Here is a 21,931-nt window from a genome sequence, read left to right on the forward strand (position 1 = left end):
GCATTACCAAGTGATGAGAAGTTGTGTGCAGGATTGGCAGCGTGTGTTAACTTACCCAAAATAAAAATCAACCCTGTACATCAGCTCTTAATGTGCTGGTCTGCAATGCCAGGAGCCCAAAGCTCAGCTCTCCCTGTTGCCAAACCCAGGCTGCCCTAGAGCTGCTGCAGCAGCAGGAGGGAAGGGGGAATGGTTTGCAGCAGAACTGACCTCACCAGAGGGTTGTGGGCCCTGACTCTCATCTGGGTTAGTCAGAGCACCCCAGGCTGCCTCCCAGTGCTGTTGGCCCAAGAAGATGTGTGATAGCACATCCCCAGGGACAAGCAGCTCCTGTGAGTGAGGGGCTCTGTCCATGGGGCTGTGCCGCCACCAAGGCAGGAGGTGAATGGCACCACAAAAACACCCAAGGGATTTCTTACCTGCCCATAGCAGGATTTGGTCCCTCCTACCCCCAGAGACAACTAGGGGGGAAAAATTCTCCAGGTGGCTTTGCCAAGTGCCTGGGGGAAAGATGAGTGATGAAACATCATGTTTTCTGATAGCCAGAGTAAAGTCAGTAGGTAGTGCATGCACTAAGCTATGGCAGAGGGACTTGAAAATCCCCTCATCAGACTTTTCTGCATTAGGAAGCACATAAAAGGAGCAATTTTACATCCTCTGGAAAGAGAGACTCGGGCCCGCTCTTGTCCTCCAGGCTGTGTCCAGGGCCCACCAGGCTCCCTGGGGTGGTGCTCACCTCCCCACAACCCTCACATTAGTCACCCCAGCTGGCAGCTCACCTTGCCCCTGACAGTTTTGCCTGGAACACAATTAATTAATTGGTTTTTCTGGCCTGCCTGCTCGTGTCCATGGACAAAGGGGAAATAGTAATTGACATTAAAGATAGAAAATGGTTTTAGCAGTGTCAGGCACCTATCAGCATCCAACTGCTTGGCCTGGGACTCCAGCAAAATGCAGTGGAAACTGAGGCTGCATTTCCTCTCTGCACACGTGGGAGGGTGAAATGCAGCGATGCAGAGGTCCTGCCACAGCCATATGTGCCTCTTGCACAACCCCTTCACGTGCTTTTCTGCTCTGCCTCAGGCTCTCACACGCAGAGGAAGGTCAATGCCTCACTTACCCGCCCACCCTCACCCAGAACAAAGTAATCAAGCCAGATCTGTCTGCAGACAGGAAGCCTGCAGATATTTTCAACTCAGCTTACTAACTTGTTTGGGAAACAAGGACCTTGGCCATGTCCTTCTACCTCGATCCGGCTTTGAGGCAGTTATTGACGGTTAAACCCAACTTTCACATGGGTAAATAACCACCACATACCCCCTTGGTTTCCAGACTGGAGAAATATGTTGGCTACTCCAAACCACAGCAAAGAAAGAGTTGCAATGCCCTAATAATTACCTTCAGATTGTGGCGTAACAGATGAGCAAAGGCTTATCGCAAAAGATAAGCCTTTTTGACCTTCTGGTAATATTTCCTGTTAGAGGCCTCCATCCCTTCATCCATCCAGACTTCAGCAGATGGGAGTTCATCAGCAGTGTGAAGTGCACAGAGTCCTCAGGTTTCATCTGTGATCTGAGAACTCCACTGACCTCTGTGTCACCAAGAGTATCCTTGAGCTCAGGGCCATCTAGGCAACAGGTCCTTCACCACAGCCAGGAAAACATGCACCAGTGATCTTGATGAATTCAAATGACAGCATCTAAAAATGAGGAAAACCATTTGGGCAACGAAGCAAGGAGACAGGCCTTTAACCTGGGCACTGAGTTCAAGATGTCTTAGAAAATCAAGCAGATTCGACATTAAACAGATAGAAAACACCTAATAAATGCTCATCCTCAACTAATGTTCCAGTGTGTTTTTATCCAAAATTTAAATACAAACGAAGTTGTAAAAAGTAGGAAGAAGAGGGACGCATTTGCCAAACCAACGGGGATTTGCCCATGAAACAAAGGCTCAAGGCCACATTTTGCTGTTTCCATACCCCTCTGAAAGTATGACCCATCGGCACCTGCAGTTCCCACTGGGATAAAGAGTTCCTGCCTTTCCTTTTCTAAAAATCACAAAACTAAACATTGTGATCCCTCTGGGTATGAGCAGGAAGAGCCTCAGTGTCAGCACTAAGTTGCTGTATCTTCTCTTCTGCCCTGTTATGACCTCTAAGCATCACCCATATTTTCCTCAGAGCAGGACATCTTTCCTTGGACAGGAGACCTGGGCAGGGCCTGGCTGGGATGGCAGAGCATCTGCCCAGAGCTAAAGAGCCAGAGCTGAATAGCTGGAGCCCAAAAACCAGCTGGCTTCCTAAAAACCATGCTCCAAAATTTCGGGCTGAACACCTTCAACCCCCCACAACCTCCTCCACCTGCTCCACAGATCCAGCAGTCAGACACAAGGAAACACTCCTTTTGATCCTACTCCCTTATTCCTTATTAATAAAAGCCTAATGAGTCCCTTATTCCTTATTAATAAAAGTCAATTTAAATCATAATTAAAAGCTTGTTAGAGGGAACCTTCAGCCACTGCTCAGGATCAAAATATCAATCTATGAAAGAGATGCCCTGCAGCAGGGCAAGACTACCCACAGCTGCATCACATCCCATTCCTCCCTTCCTCTGCCACATCTTCACCTGCTGCAGGACTTTTCTTGCAGCTAATGACAAGGTAACTTCATTTCTTGAGAAGCCTCATTTTTCCAGGAACATGCCCCCTGCCCCCCCCAGTCTTTGCAGGCAATTGCTGGGAGAAGGGCACCCGCAGCTTCCAGATGTCCTCAGTAACCTCGGCCAGGTTCCTAGCAAGGACCTCCATCTGTTCAGATACTCCATGCCACCATTGGTGCCTCTCTCTGTCCACTCCCAGGGCAGGCCAGGGCAGTGTGGCAGGTAAGGGTGTCACACAGCATGAGCCAGAGCTGCTCCCAAAGCCACCTTCACCATGAGTTTATGCAATGTCTTGCTCAGACTCATCTCCAGATCCCCGTTGCCTCAGGGAATGTTGTCCTTCTTGGCACCACACTTTGTACACAAAGCACAGGCTCTGGGACAGCTGGGGATGGTGGCAGTCAGGAGGGCAAGGGCCAGCATGCACACAAACCATCTGCAGTCACCCACCAGCCAGAGATCCGCCATGGGGATAAAGAGCAGGGACAAGCCACAACTTGCTGAATTCCTGCAGGCCAATGGGAGCTGTCAGTGCATGCTCTGGTGCCAGCTGCTTCCTCAGCTCTCATTTCCCATCTCCAGGCTAAGCCATGTTATCCCAGCACTGGCTAATGGCCATTAAACCGAGTCCCAAAAGGGGAATTTCTCACCTGGTCTTATACCCACATTATCAGTGATTAATGAGCACAAAGCAGCCAGGCAGACCCCAAGTCAACCCAAGAGAGCAGAAAGCAGTGGTGAGACTGAGCAAAAAGTGATCCATCCAAGGATCTGAACTTAAATGCAGCTGGGGAACAAACAGGATGGAGGGGGTGTAGGAGGAGGATACAGATGAGGCTGGTTGGGCTAATTAAGACCAGTTAATGCAGCCAGGACCCTGATCCCTTTAGCAGGGGGAGGAGGTGGGAGTAATGCTATGGGAACTGCTTGGGAAAGTCAGGATAAACCAGCACTTCCTCCATCCTTGGCACAGCACCATTTTCTCAGTACTAGCAGAGCTGGTCTGAAGGGGTTTTGCCAAGGTTGTTCAGATCCTGTCCCAGCCTCAGCAACCTGTTTTCAGGTGCTCTGAGACCTCGGTTTCTGTTGGGTCTGTCTACGTTCTACAGATGAATCAGAGCAAGAGTTTAATTTGTGACTGAACCCGGGGCAGGAGCAGCTCCCTGCCACAAAGCACTCTGCAATCCCATAGCTGAAATGTCACTTCATTTCCCTTGCTTTAGACAAAAAACAAAACCCAAAACCAAACAACCCTCCACACTTCACTTCCTCTGCAAGAATTAATCTGCCAGAGGATTTGTTAATCTGATCTCTGGAACAAATTCAACTGGTCTTTCTCAAGTGTGATTTGCAAGCTCAGAGGCGTTTGCACTTTGGTTTCCAACCACAAAGAATCACAGAACCAATTCCAACTAAAGGTTGGAAAATACCTTTAAGATTAGTTGAGTCCAACCATTAACCCAGCACTGCCAAGGCCACCACCTAACCCAGTTTTTAAGCCCCAAAGCTGCTGCTGAGGCTCCTGAGCTCAGGGCTGGTTTACCAAGCTGTAATGTTCTGGTAAGGACAAGGAGAGAGCAGGGGACTTGCAGCCACTACCACCATGCCCCAGGCACAGCCTGTCCCCTAAGGGCTGCAACCAACAGCTGACATGTGACATCCAGCAGAGAGAAGCCCCTAGCACTGGGGCAGGCTGCACCACTTGGGCTGATGCTTTAATCAGAGCTAAATCTGGATTCTCTGCTGTCACCTCACTGGATGACCTTGGAAAAGTCAACTGGTATATAATATAAGCTACATGGGAAAGAATGGCAAAGTAAGCCATGGTCTCAGGATGAAAAGGTACTTAAAAAGTCACTTATAAAGGTATTTACCAAGACCAGTGCTTGTCACACAGTGTCAACAGACACTGAATGACCCCAAAAAGCAGTTTACCACCCCGCTTAGTTTACAGTAAACATCTTGCTTCTGTACATGCAGCTAATTTTACACATTCATAAAATATGCATCCAGTGCATGCCAGGGCTGAGCTTGATGGCAGGATGGTGCAAGAAACCTTCTTCTCCATTCTCATTCCTGCTCTCCAGCTGCAGGCATTGTCCAGTCTCTGAACACCCCTCCAATCCCCATTGCTTTGGGCAGTAGTTCTGCATCCTCCCAGCCACACTCCTGACTTTCCTGCTGGACCCTGTGGCTGGGTCTCCCTTCTCAGTGACTCCAGAGAAGTGGGCTGCTCATCTCCCTGCAGAGGTGCCCTAGCTACAAGCTCTTACTGAAGACTAGAAATATCATTATTTGCATAACATAAACCTGAATTTGTGAAATATAAACCTCTTCCTATGAGGTGAGTTACATAAATGCCCCAGGCTGTTGTGTCCCTCGGCATAAAGGGCTGTTCTTGCAGGGAGCAGCCAGGAGTCCTCATGCCAGCAACCATTTGTCCCCCATCAGAGCTGAGAGAAACTGAGGCACAAAAGAAGAAGGGAGAGTCACTGTGTGAACACTCCTGGTCTGCTGTCATAAACAACAGCTACCAAGGCTGCTCCATAACAGCTAGGGAAATCCAAGGTCTGGATGCAGATGTCTCAGGGATCACTGGAAGAAGAAACAACAGTCAGACATGAACAGGAGAGGATTAACTTATGAGGGCAGACAGTGACTGCCAGAGAGAGGCTGGAGAGAAAGACTGAAACAGGCAGTTGTTCCCTGTGTCCCATCCAGGGCACTCATGTGTCCTCAGGTACTCCACAGGCTGGTAGAGAGAAGCACCTTTGCACTCTTCACCTGCTCCCAACAAAAGCACACTGTTTGCAGCAGGCACCCAGGTGTGGCTATTGCTGTGAACTCCAGTCCTATTCCCAACCCTACCAAGAAGGGCGTGTGAAAATCTGCCTGTGTTTCGCAGGTGTCCCAGTCCTGTCACTGCTTAACACCAGGAGCAGTTTGCCTGAGAGCATCAAGCCCATAGGAGCAGGACAACACACACCAGCCCTCCACTTTCACACTGCCCATCCTATCTCGATACCTTGGAAGGGTTAATCCGAGGGTGTGCACAGCGCGGCTGCTGGTCAGTGTGGCACAGCCCGCTAAGCCAGAGCTGGAATAATCTTGTTCCTTTACCTTTGTAAAAGAGGCAGTGAGGAGGCAGCGAGGAGGTCGAGGAGGCTGTGTGGTACCTGCAGCACATCCCCAGGGTCCTTGCAGATCGGGCTGCCCAGGGGAAAAGGTGTCCTGCAGCCTGGGGCAGAAAGTGGATGAAAACCAAGGGGTCTGAAGCCCCACTGGAGAGTCCTCCCCTGTAAGCAGGCACCCAGGGAGATGTGAGTGGAGCCAGGAATCTGCTGGACAAACTCAAAAGTTGGACAGGGCAGCTGGGAACAGAGAAGAGCTGTGCTTCTGCCTTTTTTTGCAGGTTTGCTGTTGCCGGGGAGAGGTTTTAGGCTGTTATCCAGCTAATTCACACCACAGAGACAAGCACTTGAATTAGTTGCATTATCTGCACCCAGTTAAATTGGACAAAGGATTAAAGTGTGCTGAGCACCACCACCGTGATTTGCATCTCAGAGCCCCTTCCCACGGGCCCCCTCTGCTCCCAGCCTTTTTTTTTTTTTCTCATTTTCTGGCTGTGAGCCAGCCGGCATAAGAGCCCTGTTTACAGAAATGATGCCTAGGTTAATATTGCAAAAGACTTCATCAAAGCCTGTAGTCGCTACTGAAGCAGAAGGGTCTGACCGTGGGCCATGAGCTGACCGGGCTGCGCACACAGGGGATGAGCCGCAGCCACGCGGCGCCGCCCTTCGTTTGACAAATTCTGGTCTCAGCCTGAGGTATGAAACTAACTTTCTCCCACCATGGCATATTTGAAATAATGAGCAAAATCAAACTATTATTCATCTCTAAAGCTGCACACAAAACCTCAATGCAGCTGTTGTTTTAGGGAAAAAACACTATTTGAGTGCTAAGTAAATATTGCACTGTGCAGTGACCTTATGGGCACTTTTCCTGAGCTCCTCCAGCTGCCAGAGATTATTATTTTATGCATGTTTATTCATGTGGAGAGGATGGGGAATGCTATTGCTATACGTTTCTGTCAGAGAAATCCAAACTGGGATGTCTCAGAAGCAGCTCTAAATCTAGAGAGGTAAAGCAAAAGCCTATCTGCCATCACTGGATTCTAATTAATTAATGGCTTTTAAAATGTTTTTTCACCAGCAGCACTTTGTACGTAGGCGTAGTTTTCATGAAAGGTTCGCGCTGAGCTCTGCTGTGACACAGAACCTTTATAGGTTTCTATTTTGCTTGCCATTTGCAGTTTTTCCTCCTCGGCACAGGGACTGAATGACCTTAGCAATTGCCAGGAAGGGGACTCCATATGATGAAAGCAGGTGAAAGGGAAAATAAGGGCGGAACTAGGCAAAGCCAATTCATACCTCAGAGGAGGTGTGGTCCTGTCCTCTACCTGGCTGTGGTCACAGTCTTGTGAAATATAAAAGGAGAAGGCAGAGGTTTCTTAAACAATCTGGTGCCAGGATCCTGTAGTGAGAAGGAAGGGAGGTGCTGGAAGAAATGCAGAGCAAGTCAAGAGTGTCAGCTGGGAAAGGTGTGGGACTCACCCGTGCTCTGAGCCTCAGGAACACCATCAGCTCTTCCCTGAAGGCCTGTTCACTGGGCTGAGGGTTGCATGGTAGCTGCACTCCCTTCCCCAGCAGACTGACTTAGAGGAGAACGGAGCTATCATGTCCCAAGGAGAAGCAGCAGGACGCAGCGTTGCCAAGCCCCAGGACCAGGGATGGGCATGGATGGTCCTGCTGGCTGCAGTGGTGCTGCAGGGGCTGACGCTGGGCTTCCCCAGCTGCATTGGTGTCTTCTTCACGGACCTCCAGCACGAGTTCCAGGCCAGCAACAGCGAGACATCATGGTTCCCATCCATCATGGTGGCCGTGCTGCACGGAGGGGGTGAGTGATGGCAGGGAATGGCCTCCACCACCTCCTGCTCTTGTGCTGTTGGTGGGGGGTGTAATGAGGATACTTTCAGCATTTCATTGAGGCGGGTGGTGGAAGGGACTGGCTGCTTGGCAGTACACAGCATTTCCAAGACACTTGGATCCCACAGTCCAAGGCTAAATGTCCACAGATTCCATGCTCCCTTTTGTCACTCTCAGAGTCAGCCAAGACCCTTGGTCAAATAAGGCAAATCCCTTTCTCAGCCCAGTTTTCCAAGATCAGCATAGTTATTTCTCACAGAAGCTTTTTGAATAAGCCAGCACATAGTGCTAGAGCTCCGGTGCTTACTTGGTTCATCTTGTCCACGAGAGCACACCTCCTTCCAAATGCCACATGACAGCTCTGTTCTTTGTGGCTGAGGAGATGCCAAAAGCTGAGCTCCTCAGTGCTGCCAGCTGAGGCAAAGCCCTAAAAGCAGCTCCTTGGGCGGTGGCACGGAGCACACACCTACGCTGTGTGCAGGGCTGGATCATGCAGAGTGTGGGTCAGGCAGCACCCTACAGCTGCAGGGCTGGAAGGAGCATTGTGCTCTGTGGATACTGGAGCGAATCACTGGTTTTCCCCTCAAAAAAAAAAAAATGGGAGCAGCAGTGGTCCTAGATTCCACACACAGATGTGGGGATTCTTTTTCTGCAGTGGGAAAACCAAATCTCCAGCAGCTCAAGGACTTCCCAGTGAGTGGTCTGTGCTTTGTGACCCATACAAATCCTGTGCTTATTTGATGAACAGACATCCCAAATCCTACCAGGCAACGGAAGGAAAGTTGCCAGTGTTGCCCATGTATCCAAGCTTCTCCCTGAGTTCATTCCTGCTCCCTTTCCAATGCTGGTGAAAGTTGATACTACATTATAAAGCAAAAAAACAACCCCAGAGCCCTGAGTCACACTGATGTGAAGGCTAGGGCAGGTTCAGTCTGTACCGTGCAGGATATGGCTAGCAGCCACCTGCATGGAATTGAGTTTGCACCTTAGCAGAAACAGCTGGGTCCAGAATATCAAGATGCAGATGGAAAGAGATGTCGAGGGAAGCGATAAGGGGAGGAATCACCACTGAGAGTCAGCAGAAATAAAGCAGTATCCTCGGGGCTTAGAATTTGGAAGCTGTTGGGCATTCCCCATCCTGTTTTCCAGCCCCTGTGATCCTTCTGTCATTAGTGGGAAGGATCCAAATGGGACCTGCTAGCTCTAAGAAACGGTCTCAGAAGCAGCTTGGACCCAGCATGTCCAGGAAGGACAACTCTGGCAGTATCCACAAGAATGTCAATTATCCTGTCATTTTTAATGAAGTAATTGTTGTGTAGGAGGCTAGAACCACTGCAAAAGATAATACAACAACAGCCGATACATAGATCCAAAAGTTATAAATTAGATAAGGAAAGAATAGTTTTGTGTTGATATTCACAATAGAATTTGTCAGGACACAGCCAGAGAGTTGTACTTTGCTTGCCAGTTATGTATCCTATTGCAGGGTGTTAGAGCACAGGAGGGCTTATTCTTTCCCCCAGTAGCACAAGGCAGCAGTAACATAAACCAGAAGAAAAAAAAAAAAACAAAAAAACAAAATAAACAGAGATCAAAGCTTCCCTCTCAGGCCAAGCACATATGGCTTTTGCTGCAACTTCTGACCTCCTTTGGAGGGAGCCAGGCTTTACTTGATTCAGGTTCTCCGGTTACATTTCAGCACTTAAATCTTTCCCAAAATTGCATGCTGCTGTCACCAATATCTCTTAAAGGTGCCACTCTCTTCCCATTTATTCCTTTTAATTCAGAGGAATTGAAGGGGAAAAAAATTTATTTGTTGCAAAAATTGAAAGAGGAAGGGAAATGGGCAGAGCAGCCTGTTCCCAGAGCAGCCAGTACTGGGAGAAGGTTCCATGCAGGAGAGCTATTGAAGGAAATGGGGAAGGGCACAGGGCAAACAATAGCTCATAACTCAGCCAAACATATTCCATTATCGGTGCTACGTTCCTAGGTAAAAGCCATTAATGATTATTTTGTTATAAGATAATTTGAGATACCTAGGGTGCTACATCGGTGTCCAAAAGGAGATTTCAGGCTGTTACAGGTTCCTGCTCCTAGATATCCATGCACACAGAACACTCTGCACTAAGCACTTTTGTTGATATTATTCTTGCAAAAGAAAGCACAAAAGCCCCAGGCAAGTGAGAAATAATATTTGAAACCCAGACAACAGGTAACCAGGAACTAATAATGACAAACCCTTATGGTTTTTAGAGCCAATCTCATTATTTTATAGTGTTCAATTTATGGCTTCTTGAGCTAGTTAAACAGCAGTACCATCTTTAATGTCTTTAGCAGGAGGAAAAATAATCCAGTCACATTTGCTGGACACTTTTTCAAAGGCCAGTGAAGTCTGAGGTGAAAATCTCCCAAGCAGATCAAAATACAGACAGCTGCACTCCTAATTTTAATAATGTTCCACTGTTCCCCTGACTGTGTGGATTTTATTTCAAAACAGATGTTGATTTAGGTCACAAATATGCCACAGGTTATATTCCCTACACTGACTGACTCCTAATTCTGCAGTTTACAGTCATTTTGCATTTGCTTCCATAACCTTAAGTGTTCAGAATTGGGAAAAAAGTTAATAAAACCTGGAAAACCTTGAGGATCCTCAAGGGAACAGGAAAAGAAACTTTACCTTCAGATCTTCTTCTCCCAGAGCGTGCAGAAAGAAGCACCTTCCTACTGGTGGGCTGCAGGTATGAACTGATCTTTCCCTGCCCCAAAATGAAGGATGTTAAATGTCATTAACAAACAAGTAATTTATCATAATCTCATGGAATTTACCAGAAGTTCATTTCCAAGGGTTTTAATGAAAATCATCACATCCTACTTGATGGTCAAAATCCCAGCAGATCACAGAGTTCACCTCAGCCAACAAGCTGACCAAGCACTTGGGAGGATCACAGAATATATTTTCTTTTCCTGTCTCCCCCACTACATTAAGCTGCTGGGAAAACCTTCAGGGTCTCTAGACTACACCATTTGATAATTGCAGCAATCCAGCAGGTACAAAATACTTCCTTTCTCCCTAACTGCTTCCCTTTCCCTTCTCTACTTCCAGGGCCCCTCTGCAGCATCCTGGTGAAGCGGTTTGGCTGCAGGTTTGTGGTGATGCTGGGTGGGCTGCTCAGCGGGCTGGGAATGGTGTCCAGTTCCTTCTGCAAGTCCATCAGCCAGCTGTACCTCACAGCTGGCTTCATCACTGGTACGTACTAGAGAGCAGGGAAACTCAGCTGCTGTGCTGGAGATGGGAAGTGGAAGAGCCCCAGCTAAGTAGTCACATTTTTCCACTCATCTGTGAAATAGGAGAACTCAACAGCCTCCCAGCACAACAGAAATCCTACAGCCACTAGACTTGGCCTTCACACCCCTTTAGCACACACCTCACCCACTCAAGCTCACTGGGAAGTGCTTCTCTCTGGAGAAAGCTACAGATCTCCAGAGGGTAAAATGGAGAAAAAGGATGTCTGTTCTTTTTAGTAGCTTCTCAGCCTTTTGTCTTTCAAGAAGGGAGGGTTTTTGTTGTTTTTCCAATCTTGGAACATCATGTGTTGCGATAATGTCCTTCTCAGGTTCCCTGAGCTTGTATTTTACCACTCCCAGACTGGGGGGAAATGGAGACATCTTTTTCTAACAAAAGACCCTGTTAGTTTTGAACAGAAGTAACAGATGGGAACTTTTCCTTTCCAAATATTTCTCCTATGTAACTGACGTTCAACTCTTAGTTTTTAATAACACAGAGAAATTAATTCCTTACTCTGGAACCATTCCTGCTGGATCTTGCAAGTTAAGCAGTGGCCACTGCATAGAGAGAAAAACAAGCAACTCCCTGAGCCCTGATGAAAGCATCAGGAAAGCAGCACTGCTCATTGCATGTGGTATAAAACCCAAGCTTTTAATGAACAATTCCATAGCAACTTTAGAAATTACAGCATGTACCAGGAAAATGTCAGTTTAGATCAGTATATTTACTACCCAAGAACACAAATATTTTAATTTACACATAACATCCTTCTTCATCCCTGGTGTGGTGTTTCTGAATATTAATCAATCCCTGGGGGCTGTGTGGCCTGGCGGGTCAGAAAATGCTTCAATGGCAGATGAAATCATTTGTGGGTACACCCTGAATTTGGGCTCTTTTCACCCTTTAAGACAACAAAGAGAGATCATTTATTCTCATCTTTAGGTCTGGGATCATGTTTCAGCTTCCAGGCAGGAGTGACTGTGCTGGGCTACTACTTCGTACGGTGGCAAACACTGGCCAATGCCGTGGCCTCCACTGGCGTCTCCCTTGGTTTCACGCTGTGGCCGTTGCTGTCTCAATACTTGCTGGATGAGATGGGTTGGAGAAACACCTTCCTCATCTTTGGAGGAATATTACTGAACGGCTGTGTTTGTGGAGCCATCATGAGACCCATTCAGCTGGCAACAGGGTCACTTCCACAGTCTGCCAAGCCCGAAGGGGAGCCAGGGAGCAGAGCAGAAGAGGCACAGCTGTCCAACGGAGCATCTCCTCACCACCCCACACTCCAGCAGCACACCAAAAGGACAAAATGCTTCCAGATGCTGCAGAACTACCTGGCTTTTGACATCTTCTGTCAAAACAAAGGTTACCAGATTTACACTATTGGAGTAACCTGGATGATGATGGGGTTTGCCTTACCCCATGTCTTCCTTGTGCCTTATGCCGTCCACAACGGGGTGGAGGAACACAAGGCAGCCCTCCTCATCTCCATCATCGGGTTCATCAACATCTTCATCCGCCCTCTCACAGGGCTGCTCTCGGGACACAGAGTCTTCACAGGAAGACGCATCTACCTGTTCAGCCTGGCTGTGCTCCTCTGCGGGCTCAGCAATTTCATCTGTGTCATTTCAGCTGAGTTCAGTGTGCTCATCCTCTACTGCATCATCCTCAGCATAGCCATGAGTGGCATCGGGGCGCTCATCTTCCAGGTGCTGATGGATGTGGTGGAGATGGACAGGTTCTCCAGTGCTCTAGGGCTCTTCACCATCCTAGAGAGCACCACCCTCCTCATCGGGCCGCCACTCACAGGTGAGAGAGGCTATGAAACCTGGCTGGGGGAAAGGTGGTGGTTTGGAAACTGGTGACAAGTGTTTGGGAGCATCAGGAAGAGGAATTAGGGAGTTTCCAGACCCATGGTATATGTGAATCATGCAAAGGGAGCTGTATAAAAGGTAGGGTTGGAAAAGAACTGTCAGCCTCCTTTGGCAGCTGGAAAGTCATTTCTACACCTGCATCAAGATCACACTGCATATCACTCACTTGGTATGTGATCTGATATATATGGGAGCAATGACAGCTTTTTTCCAGTGGCAAGAAGCCAACAGAAATAACTATGAACTTTTTCACCTTTTTATCAGTTTGCATAGCTTTATCCATGAAGTCTCAAGAAATTGTGAACATCCCATTAAATGATATATTTGTGTTCACAATTATTACCAGTCCTACATAATTCAAAAGCCCCACAGTAAAAGCTTTTGTTCAGTCTTCTTTCCAAGTTCTGGAGCATATTAATTTTTCTCTGGAGACAAGAAAGGAGCTAGTTATGACTCTCAGTCCAATAAATTATTCAAAGTTCACTCCAAATGCCACTAAAAGACCTGTCCAAGACACACCTGCTCCTGCAGTTAATTCAAAAAACCGACAAACAACAAATGTCAACCTGAGCATGTCAGCCTCAGTTCATGCTTTAGTTCTCTTCTCCAGACAATGAATTGTGGCTACTCAGCAGGAAAATTATGTCTGGTTCAATAATGTGGTGGTAACATGCAGTGTATTTCATGGCATTAGCATGTTAGTCTCTTTTCTCAAAGAGCAAAAAAGGTCCCTTCTTGGTCATCTCTGACAGGAGCAGTAGATGGGCAAAAAAAAGCACAGTAAAAGCAGCTCCATTTCTGTTTGTAGTCCTAAAATCTGCTACAGAAAAGTACACCATGGAAAGAAACCTCACCGATCTTGACTGAAAAATACAAGAAAATAAACATAATTCCAGTATTTCCACATTGATAAGCAGCCTATGGAAGGCATCATGTATTTGGCCGAGGTATCAGTTTTCCATCTCTAATATAAGTGTCAAATGATTCCCTTGGTATCTCACATTTCTAATTGGTTTATATTGAGGTCACTTAATGTTAGCCATAATCTTGTTCTGCTGTGAATTTCCTTATCTTTCATTAAACAGGATTAGAGACAAATGTTCAGTTTGGAGACCCTTACCATGTAAATTTCTGAGCTATTTCTCTATCTAGTTATTCTGTTTTCTGCCCTAGGATGTAATAGGGTCACTCATTCCAAAAGCCACTGAGTGGCAGTGGCACAAGGGTCCTCTGCTGAACAAATGAAATAAAGCAGCAGGCTGGGGAAAAAATTACAATTTCCCTTCTTTCCTGGTTTCTGTGTGTATTGAGAAATACTTTCTACAGAAGTATCACCTGATTTGTGACTACAAATAAAAAAACTAAACAACCACAAGAATCTAGAGAAGAGGAGAACTTAACTCATCAGAGAATGCTTGTCTTTTGTATATGGCAGTTTGCTGAACGATTCAGGTTTAATGTTCATGTAAATGAATGCCTTTAGCGTGCCTCTTCTCTTTGGCTAAGCTATGACTTCTATTTCAGGTCTCCTGGTAGACATAACCAGTGATCACCACTACATCTTCTACAACTCCAGCTTCTTCCTGATATCAGCTGCATTATTTATGGGGCTCAGCTTCTGTGCTCTGGAAAAAAAAAACAAATTGAGAGAGGTTTCCAAAGCACATTTGGACAATCCCTCCAGATATCAATACAGTGAAATGTTGACAGAACCAAAGGCTGTAAGTCAACCCCCTCCAGCAGTTGAGTACATCACAAGCATATGAAAATAAAGACGGGAGGAAAAATGCAACACCATGCAGCAGTCTGTACAAAGCAACACAACACTGATAACACTGATGGCAGATCAGAAAAACAGTCTGCTTTCCACTACTGTCATCTTCCTTTTGCACTTGCACTCCACAGGGCCTTGTCAGACTCCAAGACAGTGATCCAGACCACGGGCCCAGCACAGAACCCAGCACCAGCCAAGGAGATGAAGCACAAAGATTTCTGAGCTCTCCAAAAGCAAACCATAGGATAACAGCCATGGGACCCAGCACCAGGAGACAAAAGCTGGGATAGTTCAATTGGGTTAAATCACCACCTTTAAGAAGTCACTGGAATTTCACAGCACATTTCAGTTGGAAGTGCTGGATAACATGTATTAATGGGTAGTTCCCAAAGAAATATTGTTGTCTCATGTGAATATGCAATTTTCATGCACAGGCTTCCAGTTTGCTTCCCATGTTGGGGGTGGCAAGTCAAACGCTTTCCACAGAAAGTGTGTTATTATTTTCCACATCTCTAAATATTATACAAAAGCAGCTGTGTGGGTTGTAGAACTGAGACAAATCTCTAGTAAGATCTAGTAAGATGTTTTCTCCTATGAAGCATACACAGGAGTTCTTCAAGCCAAGGACAGTTTCAAAGCCTCAAAATTCAACTCCAGACCCTCAAAAAACCCCCAGAAAACAACCCACCAGGCCTTGGAGTGCCTGCTTTGTATAACTACTGATATCTGAAGTGCAGTTTAATATATCGTAGAAGAGGATTCATGGCTCATGTAAACACACTTCAGCATTAACTGGAACCCATTTGGAGCAGGAAGGGTGATATCAGAGCTAAGAAAAAGGATATGCATTCTTTTATAGGGCAAAATACAAAGCAACTGTAGTTCCTTTTTGTGGAGATCAGTTCAGTTCTTTATCTTAGACTTTTGAGCCTAATTACACCAGCATTCTCATTATAGAGAACTTTGTACAAACATAACTTATATTTCTTATAAGCACAAGCAGAACTTAAAAAGAAATGTGTGGGGAAAGCATACTGAGAAAAGCCAGTGTTGCTGATTTTCTATCCATACAGCCTCAACTGTAAGTGACTTTTTCTGCCACATTCCCAGGATTTAGGCTTGTCACTGCTCAATGGCTGCAGCAGCCTCAGCATCAGCTCAAGATGCAAACTGTTCATATTGTGTGTCATCCCTGATCCGATAGATGCAGGTAACAGCTCATGAAGCAAATGCAGATAAAGATAACAACCAAAAAGATGAAAACACAAAATGGGAGTGAAACAGAAGAAGTAACAGCTTTCAATGGAACCACAGTGCCTGTCTAAGGACTGCTGTATCAAACTCAGCTGCAGTGCTTATCTGGAGAACTGACCAATCACATTCCTAGTGACAAACCCACAGCTTTCATTAGGGCTCCCCAGACAAAACAAACAAACCAATTTTAAAAACCCCACTCTGGATGAAACCATTGGAAAACTGATTACAAGGTCTTCAGAGACTACAATGGCTTCACAGGTGGCTTTTACACAGAAGGGGCATCAGCCCTTCAGAAGGGCTCCTGCTCCCACAGCTCAGTATCTTTTCCAATACTGCCCTGGTATTACAGACCCAGGAGGATTTGCATTTCCTGATCAAACCTATACTTAAATAAGATGGTTAGGGGGAGATAAACATATCTGATCTCTCATCACATGTGTTTATTAACTTATGTAATGCTTACATGGTCCATAACTATGAAGCAAACAGGGACTGGTGCTTCTCAGTTTATCAAAAGAGACTGCTGTACATTCCTAGGAAAATGAGGGGGCTTTCTCACAAAAAAGCAACAAAAAGGGATTGAGTCAAAAATTTCTTCTAGCTATTGCAAATAAACAGCTAAGCAGCTAAACAGGCTGTCATTTTCTCTGTGTGTAATTCTTAAGTTTTAAATTCTTTTCACCTTTCTATATTCCCTTTGTATATTCCCTTTGTGTTTTCTTACAGAAATATAAGGTTATGGGGCCCCAGATCCTCCCGCTGCTACAAAATGTCCTGGGAAAAACAGGCAAGATATAGTGTAAGCTACAATCCACCAAAATTTCTCACAGGGAACAAAGGTTAGGTGAAAGAGCAACGGAAGGCACTTCCTGCATGGAGCCAATTGATCCATCTGTAATACTTCTGCCTTGGTTGCTTCATAAAAATTGAAATGTACAAGGCAAAACCAAAAAATCTTCACCAACTGAAGCTGACACAGAGATCAGCTCCTCCTACACCAAGGCAAAGACACCTGTTTTAATAATTTCTTGATTGTGCAAGATAATTTAGCATGGAAGGCAAGGAGAGTGCTTTTCAAAACTGCTTTTTGATACTCCCAGACATCACTGGGGTCACTGGGACTTATTCTGCAGGTGCAGAGGGAGGTTTCTGGGAAGAAAAACAACCAATTCACAACCTGTTATTTTAACATTTCTCAAGTTGCTGACTGAAACCTTTCTAATAAACTCAAGCCTGAAAACAGGGTTGTCTCCCCTGGTTACTTTCCACAGACCCTTTAAAAGTAATCTACAACCCACAGGTTTGAAGCAAATCCTCAGCAGACAAGAAGTAACATTTTATGCTGTGTTCCCGCAGGTGAATATGATGTCTCACTTCCCATAACAGAGAAAACAACCCCCTTCCACTCCTTTCCATGGCTCTCCTCTTGCAGGAGCAGAGGATAACAGGAGAGACCTGAGCACGCTACAGAACAATAAATATTCCCCCTCAGAGGGATCCTACAGGGGCAGCAACACTCAGTCCTTGGGAATCTTGGGGATCAGAAGGAAAAGAAAGCAATAAAAGATCCCCTCGTTAGTTTAAGGTCAGCCTTAACACAAGGCAACCGCAGCCTCATTGAAGCAGTTTCTTTAACAGCTGCAGAGAGTAAAAGAGCCCTGGCTTTAACTTGGGACAAACACTAATAACTCAGCCTGGTAACAAATCTCTGAGAAATAGCAGAGCCACAAAAATTGACCAGAATTAAATTTTCCCTGCTCATCCTGTCCCCTCTTACCCCTCCCCTGCCCCCTTTGTCATTGAAGATATTCTGACCATTGCAAGATAAGCATTTTGGCTAGAAACACCTTTCCTCACTGAAATGAAACATTCACACTGGCAAATTCACACTGAAGTATTGCAAGATCATGATCCTTAAAAGCCTAAGATTCTCTGCCAGGTCAATACTTGGGAAAGTTTAATATTAGTGATTAATATTTAATAGCAATAAACCCCAAATAAAGGTTACAGCAATCTTACACACTTCTAAGACACCTCTGAAGTGCAAAATCACTTAATTTAAGAGCTTGGCTCGCTGTTTGCAGACATAGCCAGTAGCTATAAGAAAAGAAACAACTACTAGAAATTAAAATTTCCTGAATTCTGGCTTCAGTGTGCTATGGACGTCACCAGAATAGCCCCTGGAGCTGTGACTACCCTGGCTAGACCAGCCCCTGCTCTGGGAACTGCTCTGGCAAACAGCCAGTGCTTGGAGCACTCAGACCATTAAACTAAACAGCCAATATTTGGTGGGTAAATGCAGCTCTTATAAACAGAAGTAACAGCATTTTTCCTTTTTAAACACAGCTTCCCTCCCTTATTAGTCAATCCCAGCAGCACTCTGTTTGTCTGGACTAGTTGCCTGTGTTTGCTTTCTCTGCTCCTGCTCTCCCACATTCCTCATTCACCTTCTATTTAATAACAGAAGAGGCTTTAAAGTATAGCAACACTTACCACTTACAAAGGCACATATTAGAAGGGGTTTCTTGCAACAGTAGCAAAACATTCTAATATAGACACAGTTTGTAGCACCTTTGCTGATCATTTTCAGAGAGATACACTCAAATATGCAGATAAATACATGTATATATTTAGACATACACATAAATACATAACGACTCCAGCTGATAATCATGCTAAGAACTGAAGTTGTTAGCACTTAGCCTGGCTTAAACTTTTAGACCAAGTAGAAATAAATATCTTCCTTTTCATGTTCTGTGTCTTCCCACACCGTTAAAATGTTAAAATATTTAGCATTACTGCATTCAATGAAGCTTCTTTGCTCGTCTTTCTATTTAATGTAGTCATGGGCAGATATTTCAGTGCCCTCAGCTGTGTGGGTTATCAGCCCACCACTCTTGTCACTGGTGCCATGTGGATCAGTCCATGACTAATTTGCTTGATATGAAAATCAATTGTATTTGAGATAACACAAAAGACAACGTATTCTCACGGCCTGTTCCTTGCCTTATCCACAGAAGAACAGCCATGCACGTAATTGCTTCAATAAAAGCAGTACAAATTTCTGCAGAGTCCACTCCCACAGTTTATGATCTTTATTAACCTTTACCTTGTATATTTACACAACATGCACCATAATTGAACCCTCTTGCAGCACATAAAATTGTGGTGGTTTCACTGAGTTGTGTTACTTGAAGACAAGGGAATTGCTCTGCTTTGTGCCCAAACCATTGTACAACCCAAGATGAAATCACCTGCTGGTTTTTTAATTCACTCCCTGGCTTTGCTTTTTTTTTTTTCCCCCCCCAGATAATTTCCCTCACTGAGCAAGTATTGTGCCCTGTTTTTACCTTTTCTCCCTCAGCTTCATGAAATGCAATCCTGTTATTTAAACTGGAACTGATCCAGGAGCAGCACTACCTCAAGGACAACAGCACTGGGATGGAACAGCAAAACATACACAGAGGTGAAAATTATTTAAGTAATCAGTGGGAAAGGTTAACTGCTTTACAAAACCAAGCGTTTAAACAGCAAAGCTCTGCCAGCGGATGAGACAGTCAAATATCTCAACACATGCTCATTCATTTTTATATAAAGTATGTCATTATATATCATGTATTTAGAAAGATAAAGAGACGGGGAGCAGCCACCACCCCTCCTCCTCAGAGGAGTAGAGCTGCCCCCCGCCCACAAAATGGCGGCAGCTCCCGCTCCTCCTGAGGGGAGATGGCACCGCCCTGTCCCGCCCACAAAATGGCGGCGGGCGGGCTGCTGCGGCCGCGCGGAGGCTGCCGGTTCGTCTCCGTTCCCCGGTACACCCCTTCCGTGAGCCGACGCTGCCCGGGGAAACAGGCAGCCCAGTGCGGTGTCTCCTGATGGAACTGGGTCGGCTGGAGTACCTGCAGGCGCTCGTCACCGAGTTCCAGGTGACGGACAGCACAGGTAACAAACGCCGCTGCTCGCCCGCCCTCTCCGTGTCGAGCGTTTCCTCAGACCCCCGACCCTTTTCCTTTTCCCTTGCAGAGGCCAAGGAGCAGGTGCTGGCGAACCTGGCCAACTTCGCCTACGATCCCAGCAACTACGAGTATCTGCGGCAGCTGCAGGTGCTGGACCTGTTCCTCGATATGCTTACCGAGGACAACGAGACCCTGGTGGAGTTTGCCATGGGTAAGGGCTGCCCCGAGCGCCCTCAGCTGTCACTGGGCTCGGCACACCGGGCCCCGCGCTCCGGTGGGTCGCTAACCCGCCCTAAGTGCACGCAGGGCTCCAAAAACAAACACGCTGTGCTGATAAAGCCTCGTTTGGTGCAGAATGGGAGAGAAGTCAGAGGCAGGCGTGTCTTCCATGCCCTTACAGAGATTAATGAAGACACTATCTGGAAAGGATTTTGGGGTTTTTTTCCTAAACACTACCTGATTAACTTTTTACTGAAATCTCTCCTGTAGAGAAGCAGTCACTAATACATAGATTTTGCCAGGTACATTGTACACATCCACTTAACCATTCTGCTATTGGCAACTGGTCTACTAGAATACTTAGTTGACAATTTTAATAAATCTTTTGAGGAACTGCCTTACCACAATTTTTCATGGTCTGAATATAAGCTAAGGGGCCAGATGCTGTGAGTGCTTCTCTGAGATGATACTAAATGGATTTGATTTTTAAGGCTTGTGGCTGCATCTCAAAGTTTCAAGTTTCAAACATTCTGTGCTTCTTGGCTACTAACTCTGTTACCTCCATTCCCTGGCTTTCTATAGCACCTGCAATAAACTGCTGGCTTGTGTCTTCCATTAGGGATGAGTGGATGGACATTCCTGGAATCATTCTGTGGAAGCAGTTATGTGCAGCAGTAACAGTGCCCTCTAATGACACGCAGGAGGAGCGTGCTAGTGGAAAATCCTTGGAAACAATCAAAAACACGTGGCCTAGGGAATTGTTAAGAATTTTCCATCCATACAGAAGATCTGGATGTTAGAAACAGGATGAGCCGTGAATTTGCATCACCTCAGACACTTTCCTCTTGCTATTCCAGGTGGTCTTTGCAACTTGTGCTTGGATAAAACAAACAAAGAGTACATCCTGGAGGCCAACGGGGTGGAGCCCATCATCAACTGCCTGTCCAGCTCCAACGAGGAGACCGTGGTGTCGGCCGTGACCACGCTGATGTTCCTGACGACGCCGCGGTCGCGCGCGCAGACCACGGCGCTGCCCGTGGTGGAGTGCATGCTCCGCTTCTCGCTCTCGGCCAACACGCGCCTCAGTAACCTGGCCTCCATCTTCCTGCAGGACTACTGCAGCCCTCCGCAGGTGGAGGAGGCCAGGAACCTCAGCAAGCACACGGCAGTGGGCATTCCGCTGCCCAAGGACTGAGCAGGGCTGCGGAGAGGGGAACCCCTGCCGTTCTCACTTTCTGCTCAGCAGGTCAAGAGCAGCATTAAAGAGGGGAGTTGGTCCCACCAGTGCTGGTGTTTGGTTCACAAACAGGAAGGAACAACACTAACACGGCACGGCAGCTGGGCCAAGCACATGGCTAAGCCTGCAAATATTTAAAATGAAGCAGGTCATGGCTGCACATTGGAATGTGCTTTGCCAAGTGCAGCTCAGCACCCGGCTTGCACAAACAACCCTTCCCAGCAATGAGGGGTGTTCTGCTTGGGTTATTGGGCAGAATTATATCCACTCTGGTTCCTGGCTAGTTGTGCTACACCTCTCCCCTTCGGTGCCCTTGACAAGTGACACTAAGTGTCAACTCAAGTCACTGAAATGTCACAGAAATGTATTCCTCCTGCAGAGAAAGGAGTTTCCTTGCCCTTGCAGTTCACAATCTTTCCATCCTTGTGGCACTAGTTATGCCATCCTCTAATCATGGCACAGGCAGCCAGCTATGGAATCACTCACTACATAGGGCAGGCTGTAGCTACTCTATAAATTAAGAAGTGGTTAGTTTGTCTTTTATTACCAGTGGTGAGAAAGGTGAAGTAATTAAAAAAAAAAAAAGGAGGGGTGCTCATGGCAGTCTGGCTCATGAGAACAGCTGTCTTGTAAAAGCTTCTGTTAATAAAACATTAACTTAACTTAAATGCTGTGTAATC

General features: G+C 46.2%; 2 protein-coding genes across 2 annotated transcripts; both read left to right on the top strand.

Moving 5' to 3' along the window:
* Window positions 1–7,396: 7,396 nt before the first annotated feature.
* SLC16A5 (solute carrier family 16 member 5) lies at window positions 7,397–14,574 on the top strand (the record flags this gene model as incomplete). The annotated part of the gene is made up of 4 exons (XM_084218577.1): window positions 7,397–7,616; window positions 10,752–10,895; window positions 11,877–12,743; window positions 14,333–14,574. The coding sequence occupies 4 exons, from the start codon at window positions 7,397–7,399 to the stop codon at window positions 14,572–14,574; spliced, it is 1,473 nt and encodes a 490-aa protein (XP_084074703.1).
* Window positions 14,575–19,605: 5,031 nt separating this feature from the next.
* ARMC7 (armadillo repeat containing 7) lies at window positions 19,606–21,870 on the top strand. Its single transcript, XM_084218376.1, has 3 exons — window positions 19,606–19,781; window positions 19,863–20,006; window positions 20,872–21,870. Exons 1-3 carry the CDS (start codon window positions 19,715–19,717, stop codon window positions 21,207–21,209), a joined length of 549 nt encoding a protein of 182 aa, XP_084074502.1. The 5' UTR covers window positions 19,606–19,714; the 3' UTR covers window positions 21,210–21,870.
* The last annotated feature ends 61 nt before the right edge of the window (window positions 21,871–21,931 follow it).

Source organism: Fringilla coelebs (assembly GCF_963513975.1).
Source record: "Fringilla coelebs genome assembly, chromosome: 19".
Taxonomy (NCBI): Eukaryota; Metazoa; Chordata; class Aves; order Passeriformes; family Fringillidae; genus Fringilla; species Fringilla coelebs.

Excerpts from the sequence above, each read along its gene's own strand:
- ARMC7 (XM_084218376.1), top strand. The coding sequence starts at position 19,715 with ATGGAACTGGGTCGGCTGGAGTACCTGCAGGCGCTCGTCACCGAGTTC. Across the intron at positions 19,782-19,862 it reads CCAGGTGACGGACAGCACAG|AGGCCAAGGAGCAGGTGCTG; the intron begins GTAACAAACGCC and ends TTTCCCTTGCAG. Across the intron at positions 20,007-20,871 it reads CCTGGTGGAGTTTGCCATGG|GTGGTCTTTGCAACTTGTGC; the intron begins GTAAGGGCTGCC and ends TTGCTATTCCAG.